Here is an 11,507-nt window from a genome sequence, read left to right as displayed (position 1 = left end):
GTCTCCCTTTTTGTAGATTGGGCAGAGCAACCTTGAATTTCAATCGTTGGGCATTCTTTTGTCCGACCACATTTTACAAAGAAGCTGAATCATGCTCCTTATCAGTTCTTCGCCGCCGTGTTTGAATAGCTCGGCCGGCAATCCATCGGTCCCCACCGCTTTGTTGTTCTTTAGACGGGTAATTGCTATTCGAACTTTTTCATGGTCGGACAATGGAACGTCTGCTCCATCGTCATCGATTGGGGAATCCGGTTCGCCTTCTCCTGGCGTTATGATTTCACTGCCATTCAGAAGGCTGGAGAAGTGTTCCTTCCATAATTTTAGTATGCTTTGGGTATCGGTTACTTGGTCACCTTGGGGGGTTCTACAAGAGTATGCTCCGGTCCTGAAACCTTCTGTCGGCCAGCTTGTCAAGTTCTTCATATTCTCGCATTTTGGTCTCTGTCTTTTTCTGTCTGAAAAAGCGTCTCGCTTCCCTCTTCAACTCTCGATATCTATCCCATCCCGCACGTGTTGTGGTCGATCGTAGCATTGCGAGGTAGCAATCCGTTTTCTCTCCGCTACAACACGGCACTCCTCGTCGTACCAGCTGTTCTTTTGTATTTTCCGAAAACCAATGGTTTCGGTTGCAGCCGTACGTAAGAAGAAATGCCATCCCACAGTACCCTTATACCGAGTTGTTGACGAGTGCTCTCAGAGAGCAGGAGTGCATGCCGAGTAGAAATGCAGGTTTTCGACGCCGAACCTTCCTAGGTTTGTTGTTGTGCGTTTTTTCTGCGCAGAGACGCATGCGTGCCTTGGCTACAACAAGATATTGGTCGGAGTCAATGTTGAGACCTTGGAGCGAAAGTCTTCCGTCTATCGCAACATGTTCAATCTGGTTGGTGGCTTTTCGATCCGGAGACAGCCAGGTAATCCATACTGAAAAATTCATTCTAAGGTTATACCCTTGCCTTAGACAATAATTCATGGCGGATTTCGTGAGGATATCTCATCAAATAAATATTTTTTTTTGTAATAACTTTATTTTGATCTTTCAGACTTATTTGATTAGTAGCTTCTTGAGGAGAAATGCAATGCAATGAACGTGTTCAAAATATCAAAACGCCATCTCAGAAACTGAGATACTAGTTCACGCATGACAGACCGACTCACAGACGGATGAACAGACGAACATGTCTAAGTCAAATCAGCTCGCCACGGTGGTCATTTATATACTTGTATGTATGTACTTTATAGAGCCTCCGGGTCTTCCTTCTGGGTGTTACGCAATCCTTAGCATTATTTTATTTTCACAAAATTTATTTGCTTATTCCTTGCAATATTTAAGAATATTTATAAGAAGAGATCTATAAAGTTGCATTGATATACTTTACCATAACTTTACATTGACAACTTTATTTTTCTGTCAAATGTGTCATAAAATTTATCAACAAGTGTCAATTTGATTGGCAAAATCCTTTTGCTACCAACTTCCTTTGGACTACAACTAAAATATGAAACATTTGTTATTCTAGGTATGACCCTATCGAAGTGAAGTCCCACGCGTCGCTACGATCACGCCTTCGTTGACAGGGGACAGCAAGTAATAAGGAAACGGCAAATGGTTAATAAATTGAAACATTTGCGTAAAACCAGCCGTCATTGCAACGTCAATTGGGTTGGCCATATCGCTGACTTTGACTTTCTGATGGAACTAAGTAAAATAGTGCTAAGGCCCTAACAGTTGCCGGTCGTTAAATGCGTTAAGCTTAGCAAAACATTGCACGCTGCAACACAGAAGTCAAGTGACTGACGTGCCAACTGTATAAATACTGTTAAGATATTACCTACATACTTATGAATGTGTAAATTTATGTACGTATTATGTACCTGCGAATAAATATATATGCTGTTCATAGCTTCATTCATCAATAAATATGTACATATCGTTTGTGTGGCAAGTGAGTGTGAGGTGAGCATTAATAGAGTTGGTATACAGTTGGTTCCGCTAGCACCCATCTTGAGACCATTCATTATTGAATAATATTTGACCAGCACGCCGTGAAGAAAATATATCAGTCGTAGCTGAGAGTGAACACGAAGACCGTGGAGAGTCGATTCGGCGCCGTTCGCAGCAACGCGGACTGACTTATGGAACGACTTGACGCATTTTAAGTCGAGATCTTAATTTGAAAGCGTATAAAATATAGCTTGTGCAAGAACTGAAGTCGCTCGATCCTTCCGAAAGACATCGCTTCGCTCTATGGCCTCTTGAAAAGCTCCAAAAAGATCCGACGTTTTTGTGCCATATTTTGTTCAGCGTTGAGGACCTTTTCTGGCTCAATGGGTATGCAAATAAGCAAAATTGCCTCATTTGGGACGAAGAGAAACCTGAAGAGACTCAAGAGCTGTCATTTCATCCAGAAAAAACAACGGTTTAGTGTGGCTTGATTCCACCGGGCCATATTAAAATATTATACCCTACTATTTATTGCCTGAAATTGAAGATCATGACCTCGGTGGCATTTGGTATCAACAAGACGGCGCCACTTCCTATCGCATTAATCAGTGGATTTATAGGGAAAACACTTCGGTGAGAAGATAATATCACGTTTTGACTTTTTCCTGTGGAGATATGTAAAGTCTAACGTATATACGTACAATCCTGCTTTGGTTCAGGCCTTGGAGCAAAATATCGCTCTTACCATTGCCAGTTATCAGTCGAAATGCTCGAACGAGTCATCGAAAATTGGACTCAACGGATGGACCATCTGAGATATAGCCACGGCCAACATTTGAGAGAGATAATCTTCAAAAAATAAATGCCAATGAATCTTACTTTGAATAGGGAACCTAGAAATGGATCACCATATATAAACTTCAAGAAAACTAAGAGCTACCTCAAAATATAGTACTAGTCTAATTTGTTACATTTCTAAAAATGTGTAATCTACAGTCCACTTATTCGTTGTATCTACTGTATATTAGTCATTTGGTTTTTTCTAAAACCACACATTGTTGCAATATGCCATCAACATGGTCCAAATCTATTCACAAACGTGTACAAGCAAAAATATATAAAATATATATTTATGTATGTATGTAAGTATGTATTTCGTCTGCTTGCGAAAGTTCCAATTGAAATGACGCGTGTTCATGACACCTGCTCAGCTATTCACTTCTGGATGCTCACGTCTATGAAATTGGTTTGGCTTCTAATCAGCGTTTTTATTTATTCTATTCATACACATATGCAGGCACATGAGTACATATGTATATTTTCTAAAAACATGTGTGCTGCTATAAAGTAAAAGTGTAAGTAACGCATTCGGTAAACAGATGCGTATCATTATGGGTTAACCAAATAGTCTGTTGATTTTGGGGGCTTTGAGACGGCGGCACTTTCCACATGTCATCTCATTTTCAGCTCATAATTTTCGAGTAATTCAAACTCGCACTTCAAAAAAAAATGGTAAACACAAAACAAATAAACAAATGCAGCGTGCTGACATACAAACACACAAATAGAACAACAGTGTAATAATTAGCATGCCTGCACATACACACAAACACGTACTAACAGATGTATAGTATATATACATGTTGCTCTGCTCTCAGCCGCGAGCGGTGGTCGGTGCAATGCGCAAGGTGTTTTCCCAGTGCAACGAGCCGGAGCCACTCACTCGCTTAGCGCTGTTGCTTTGTATGTTTTTGTTTATGTTTATGTTTTTGGCAGCAAATGACTCTCCTACTGGCTGTGGACGGTATTTCCGGATGCTGATGTTGCTAAAACGATTTGAAGTGCAACATTCCATTTTATACACTGAGCGGAATAAATACAAATAAATGCTTTTTTTTCAATAAATTTTAAGTTATAATATTTTCAAGTTTAGTTTTGAGAATTGCGTTGGAGTTTTTATTTATATATTTATTCATAGTTGCTTGCTTTTTTATTAATATTTTTGCTCTCGTCAATTAGTCGATAGTTTAAACTTACTTAAGGACTTAGGTGAATCTAGTGTTCTCAAAAGATCTGTTATATATATTTTTCCTTTAAAAGATTTTGTATGTCCCTAAAACCTTATTGAATTGGTACAATCTTTTTCTTCTTTATTGGCGTAGATACCGCTTACTCGGGTATAGCCGATTTTATAAGCACATCAGTCGTTCTTCCTTTTCGCTGTTTGGCGGCCATTGGTGATTCCAAGAAAAGCCAGAACCGTCTTCACCTGGTCTTTTAAACGGAGTGGAGATTTTCTATTTCACCCGGCGGATATTGCGTCGAATACTCTGAGAGCATAAATCTTCAGCATAACCTTTCTCTCGAAAACTCGTAACGCTGACTCACCAGATGTTGTCGTCCATGCCTATACCCCATATACGAGTATGATGAGTGATATTAACCATCCGCCAAATCTCGGGAAAGATGGATGGACACACGTTGATTTTAAAGCTGCTTTTACAGCATGAAAAGGAGATGCCTTCATGCCGCTATGTCTGGATTTAGTATCCGCGCAAAACTAATATAGCAAACTGACGTCAAGCAATACCAAAAGCTATGTCAAGATCGAGGAGGCACAATCTTTAATAAGACTTTCCAGATGTTGTTGTCCATACCTATGCCCCATATAGCAGGACGAGTATGATGAGTATTGTAAAATTTGGTCTTTGTGCGGCCGGATTTTACTTTTCAATTACTTACTCAGCCCGAAGTAGTATGCTCCTTATCAGGCTTTTTTCGCCGCATTTAAACAGCTCGGCCAGCAATCCATTGGACCCCGCCGCATTGTTGTTCTTCAGACGGGTAATTGCTATTCGAACTTCTTCATAGTCGAGCGTTTGGGAGGTCTGCTCCATCGTCATCGATTGAGGAATCGGGTTCACCATCGCCTGGTGTTATGCTTTCACTGCCATTCAGCAACATGGAGAAGTGTTTCCTCCATAATTTCAGTATGTCCTGGACATCAGTCACTAGGTTACCTCTGGACGTTCTACAAGAATATGCTTATAGCTATCTCAGCAGCTTTCCTGGCCACAAACACTTCTGTCTGGAGAATACTGCAGTATTCCGTACAACACTTCAATTTTGAGATCTAGGTACGCTAGCTGCGCCATCTACTTTCTTTTAATGTGCCTTGAAATCTTCTCTCCCATATAAAGTAAGATGGTATGAGATCTAAATTATCTACCGACCCGCTGGCTATCGAGCTAACCCCTTAAGTAGCGTTCTCGAATTGCTAAAGAAACGAACTGGCTGCAGAAATTCGCAAAGCAAGTTCAAAATTACTCAGAATTTGTTGGTAACTTTAATTGCGACCGTATAGCGTAGCACGATAGAAAAAACAACTCAATGAGAACTATGTAAATTTAACGATCTTATGATCTTGAGCATAGTTAATTTTTATTTTTACACATATAATAAGTACCTAATATTTGTGAAGCATTTTCGTGTTTCTTTGTTAATCGAATTTATAGTATCTTCAAGTTATCTAAAATGCAAAACACATTACATGTTACTAAACGGAATTCATATTTATACTATTTTCTCACATGACATATTCGAAAGTAACGAAAAATGGCTTATTTAATGAAAAAATTATAAAATTCCGAAAATTAATTTTATATAACAGTACTCGTTCAAGGCCATCGGCTAAGTTTACAGTTCTCGCTGGGTTATTTTGCTCTCACAGTCAGAGTTGCTCTCACGCCGGCCACTGCTTTAGATCCAATGCAAGCGCACGTTTTTCAAATAATTCAAAATGAAGTTTATGTGTAATTTACCTCATCATAAAAAAAATACTTAGTAGGAAAAGAAAATATTTTGCATAACCAATAAAAATAAAACTAATATATAATAAATTAATTTACCAAAAAAAAAAACATTTACAAAACAAATTTGCAGCTGTATAAGCATTAACTTCCACATTCCACACATCCATACATATTCTCCTATGCAAATGTTGCTCAACATAAACGTTGCTGAGCAAAAATGCTACACTGCAGCGCACGCAACATGTATATAACAGATGTTTTGTAATTCGTGCGCATGCATAGTCGCGCCACGATGTTGCGAAAGTGCATTGTTAACATGTTGCCGACGCTCGCCGACAACGACGACGACTGTTGTTGACTCTAGCGGCGGCCGAATGGTTGTTTTATTCGAATCAGAATTCAGTTACTACTGCGGCATTAAACCTTTCGTGTGTTTTCGTATTGTAAGCGGATTGCTCGAAGCATCTTACATTGTTACAAAAACGTTTTTGCTATTCAATAATGCAACATTCTGTGCATTTACTTGTATGAGCATTGTGAGAATAAAACAAGAAGACAAAAGGTGTTAAACCAAACGCATGCTTTGGCATGTGTTAGCAAGTGTACATAAATACATACATACATCTATATTTGTTTGCTAATATATGCTTACATGCATGTGTATAAATAAATTTTCGGCAAAGTTGCTGATTACGCTTTGAACGAGCGCAACAATTTGTGAATTTTGTGAATGAATTTGGCACAAATCGCTACGGTGAGGCGACGTCTCTAGCGTCAATGTTTATTATTAAGTAAATGTGCATGTGCGTTTGTGTTTTTAAATTATTTACTGTTATTACGGGTTCTATTTACTGTAACTCCTACGTGCTATAAAATAATGAAATATTACTTAATCAAAAATAAAAAATTATGAAAAAATAATCAAGTTGCATGAAAAAAAAAATATTTTGGAAGCATAAATGCAAAGGTGTAGTGCTAGTGTCGCATGCTTGGCAAGCAAAGGTGCGCCTTTCCGCTGATTCTGTTGCGGTCTGCTACGCCAACGCGCGAAGGAAGATGCTCTACGCTCGCAAACTGAAGTGAGCACACAACTTCAGTAGGAGCAAACGACGTTAGTGCTAAGTTTGTTGGTCTAAGCCACAACTTAGAACTGCTGTTCAGTGTTGTTGCAGCTGATATTTAAATAAATTAATTGATTGTGTTTGTGTTATGTGTTGATAATGTCATTGTGGTGTAATTTTAGGTTATGATTTGAAGCACTATGATATTTGCTGCGATTGTAAATATGTGTTTATGTGTGTGTTTTGTATGTACTGTATGGGCGGAGAAGTCTTTGGCCTGACCGAGAGTTCGCGCAAAATTAATCGCTATATTTACCTTAGAGTTAAGTAGCCAAGGTGTCTACGCCAATAAAGAAGAACTTTAACTAGAATATTTTCGAGGCTTCCTGACATTTCATTTAATCCTTGTTCTTAAATTGACGCTATCTCTTCTATTATTGATTGAAATAGAAAAAAGTGAGTTTCGTGGTTTGATAAAATACTGTTTTCTGAAGAAATATCAAAATAAAAAAAAAACATCAATGCTGCAAAGTAAGTGTTAGGGCAAATCTGTTCTAGAATATTCGACAGTGAAGTACGGGTTCCTGAAATTTGTCGTAACTGTACCGGTTGAAGAAGGCCATGAAAGGCCGTAACTCGAGAACAAGTTAACAATATCGGCATCTCAAGGGAATGTGTAGTCATATCATTGACGAGTTTTGATAAAACAAAAACTTTTGTGCGCGATGTATGCCCGGTTTTTTATACTCAGACATACTCAGCTTTTGATATAATCGATAAATTGCAGAAATTATGTTGTGAACTAGTCTGTGACCCAACATATTTCCTAGATTTGGCCTTCAGGTTTTGAAGCTTGATGATACCGAGCTGGTATTTTGAAGTACCGTTACAACAAAAGCATTATTCTTGAATATAGCGTTTAGATTGAGGTTACGACGAAGAACTGAGACATGTTTTCATTTAAAAAAAGGTCTTTCATCGTTAGGCGAAAGATTTTCCAGTCCATATAGTATATATTCTTTCACATATACATATGTACATATAGTATATAAGTAAATATATGGTCTTGTATTTTGAAGTTGTTTTTTATTAATTTTTATATTTTTTAGTAAACATCTCAGCATAAATTTTGTTAAAATACATACCTACCTAACAAGTATATAGTGCACATGTACATATATGCTAGACAAAGTGCTAGAATCGCCGAGTGATAAGTTTTAGCAGCATCACACCATATACTATTATGACACATAAATACGCGGGTGCCACAACGTGCACAGTGTTTTCTTGTTGTTGAGACAAAATAATATAAAAAATACAAATACAGACGTACAATTGTTGTATATGTACCGCCGAAGTGTTTCGTAAAAGTGCAAATCAAACAACGCGAAAACGAAAATCTCAAAGGCGACGATTTGGTCATAAAACACAAGAGTTATGATTTTCGAACACATCGCCTTGGTATGATGCAATGTGCCAATGTTGTTAGTGTAGTGTTATTTTTATTGCAAACCAGCGAGCCAACAACGAAGGTAAGCGTAACGTTGCTGAGGCAACTAGCAAACCGTGTGACAAGCATTTGCTGCTGCTCGGAGCAGCAGTAACAATAATACAAAGTAAATAAAAATACAAATTACAAATAAAAGTAAAAGAAGACACCGCTGACTTCCAGTGTATTGGGGAAAAAAGTAAAAGCCAAAGCCATAAATACCCTCTGCGGGCTATAAAAAGATCAAAGATCTCTGCAAACACAGCCAGGCAAGCACACCGCCGCCATGGCGCGCTCCAACGTCAACATTAACCACATCAACGACGACACCAGTGACAACAAGCCAAGTGGCAAGAAGCGTACGACGCTGCCATGGCACATCCTTGCACTATTTGCTATGCTTTGTTGCAACGCAGCACTGCCAGTAGCGGCCGCCACCGTTGCGGACACAAGCGTTGACAGCAGCACCGAAGCAATTGTGGATGCTGTCTCGTCGGATGCTGCCGTCGATGACGACGGCGTTAGCGTGGCTAAGAGGTCTGCAGAAGACCCACAACTGCTGCATTTCTTTCGACATCAGGAACACTATTCGCACCGTATTGAGCAGGCCGTGAACGACTTGAGACGCACGCAATTGCAACAGCAACTTAGCGGAAATTATAGCAACACTACTGCTAACAACGTTGATGGCAGCGTTAATGGCGACAATAGCGGTACTAGCGACAATGACGACAACAACAACAACAACAACTATATGCATTACCAGTCCCAACTGCAGCCACGTAAGTCAGAACACTTGCGTCATCACAATCAGCGGCATCACTCTGTGGCACCAGTCAACGCTTGGGAACGTTACCTACTGCCACCTTTACGCCATCAACGCCATCAGCAGGAACGTCAGCAAAATCAACAACCCGAGTATGCAGCAGATGCAACTATGGTGGTAACAACCGCACCATTAATGCCGCTGGTGGCACCTACAGCCACCGAGTTGGCTAACGATGCCGCTGCCGTCGCTACAACTAATGAGCAGGCCAATATATTGCCGGCCATAACGCGCTCGGCCAACGGCAGTAGCGTACAGCAGCAGCTGCATATAAAACCACATCGTTACTTCGATCGTGATGGACTCTACCAATCGTCCTCTTATATCTGGACAACAAGAGGTCCGCGTGTGCGCTCGAACGCGAATTATTGGCGCACAAAAGATTTTCCAAGCACCCACTTGTCTGGTGGTGCTAAACAAACAGATAGTCAGCGGATTTCGCTCAATCTAAACGCCGACTCGGAGGACGAGTCTTACACACACGAAGAGTCAAGAGAGAAGAAGTATAAATCGAATGAGTCGCGTGGAAATGTTGATGCAGACAATGACAGTGAAATTGTTAATGACGACAACGATAGCAGTAGTGATGATTACGATGATTATTCATATGAGGAGGACTCAACGGAGGCGGCGCAAAGTGCAAATGAATTTCCCAACGTTAACAACATGTATGATCGCGAGCATCGCAGCGCCGTAAAACGTTATACCAATCCATTTAACGATTTACGTTTGCCACCCAAGAAGCGCGACTATTCACCGCACCCATATATGTCGTTGCGCCGGCGCACTGTACCGGGTGGTAATGCTGGCAATGCATATGCTAATTTCGGTGTCGACTCCGTTGATGACAATAGTGAGGTGGACTTTTCTAGCGAAAAGTGGCAGCGCATCCGGCAAGAGCATCATCGCAAGCAGCAAGAACATCAGCGTCGAATGATGGCTTTGCGTGCGCGTCATGCTGCTAAATCCAGCGCTACAGCGGCAGCTGCTACAGCAACGCCGTTGATTATGGCTGCGGCGGCAGCACCATCAACGCAGCAGCGCCGGAATGATGATGTAAGTGCAGTTTTCAATTAACTTATTTTTTATAAAAGCATCGTTATACATATATTTTTGTAATTGTTATTGTTTGTGAGAAGTACAAGCGTACATATGAAAGTTTGTATAGAAGAATTTCGCGTTCTAGGCCGTTGGGCTGATAACCCTAAAGCACATTTGATGAGCCTGATTTCATGAAGCCACTATCAGCTGCCGTAAATATGCAGATATAGGTGTGTATGTGTCTGTACAGGGGCGCAGCATGAGCGGAGTATTTACGAAAACAACCCCTTTTTGGAAGTTGTTGGTTGAAAAAAATAAGTGGTGTTCGTTTCGTCACATCTTTGTTTGAGCTCTGCTGTCTTGTAACTAATAACTTGTAAAAGCAACCACAAAGTCTATTTGTATATCCGATCATGCCAATCTTGTGATTTATATCAGTTGCTTGTTCGATTCGCCACTCTCTAAAGCTTGACAAATGGAGCGTAGTTGAGCGAGTTGAATTCAGCAAAAGAGAGTATAGTGTGTTGTTAGTTTTTAAGGTGATGACTACTCCTTCTCTAATTGATTCTGCGAAACCTTGTGATTTACTTGTTCGCTTCGCTACTCTTGTAATTGTGACTCAGAAATGAAACAGCTACTGCCTATGTAGTCTATACAAAAGTGAAATCTCGCTTCTTGAAATAAAAATTCTAATTTTTATAATTATTTATTGTTACGACTTTCGACTTTTCATCAAAAATTTATGTAACAAGTTTAAGGCATCGCTTCAAAGTATTGTTTTCTGAGTCAATTTACTTTGTTATTTTATATTTTTGTCTTTCTTCATACTTCTGGAATATACAAGCACCCCTCGCAACTTCAGCGCTGGCTACGCCCCTGTGTGTAATAAAAATAAGCTCCAAAGGAGTAGTGAAATATGTGTGTATTATTGGTGCGTTAATGAATACTTAGCATTGACCGCATTTTAGACACATTAATGGGGCCATTAGTTCTTCAAATGAGTCATCGTAATCGGCTGTAATTTACAGATGCCAAGTTAAACTATTTAAAAAGTCATTTCATTTACATATAGTATACGTGAACATATATTTACATATGTGACATGTTAATGTAGTGTGCAGACTTTTATGACCTGGTGTGTGTGGTTATAGAAAAACTGGTAATATTTTAGGTCTGAATATTTTGTGGAGACCTGGCAAAGTCGACAGATATTGTGTAAAATTCACCGGCTTAAAAATTTAAGAAATAAAGAGATGAATTAATTTTCAAACATTCTAGAGAAACGGTGTATTTTAAATGAACACGAGACCTTAAAGTGCTGAATATCTTAAATATT

At 39.5% G+C, this 11,507-nt stretch overlaps 1 protein-coding gene across 2 annotated transcripts in view; it reads left to right on the top strand.

Moving 5' to 3' along the window:
• The first annotated feature begins 6,183 nt into the window (after positions 1–6,183).
• The window catches only part of LOC120769545, a 114,137-nt gene continuing 108,813 nt past the window's right edge, over positions 6,184–11,507 (top strand). The window contains exons 1-2 of one of the 2 annotated variants that reach the window (XM_040096590.1): positions 6,184–6,508; positions 8,037–10,186. In XM_040096590.1, coding sequence (XP_039952524.1) covers positions 8,591–10,186 — 1,596 coding nt within the window. In that variant the 5' untranslated portion in view covers positions 6,184–6,508; positions 8,037–8,590. Of the gene's footprint in view, positions 6,509–7,924; positions 10,187–11,507 lie in introns of both variants that reach the window. The other variant, XM_040096589.1, reaches the window with a different exon arrangement.

This window comes from Bactrocera tryoni, chromosome 2 (genome assembly GCF_016617805.1).
Source record: "Bactrocera tryoni isolate S06 chromosome 2, CSIRO_BtryS06_freeze2, whole genome shotgun sequence".
NCBI lineage: Eukaryota > Metazoa > Arthropoda > Insecta > Diptera > Tephritidae > Bactrocera > Bactrocera tryoni.
This window is presented reverse-complemented; position numbering and strand designations above follow the sequence as displayed.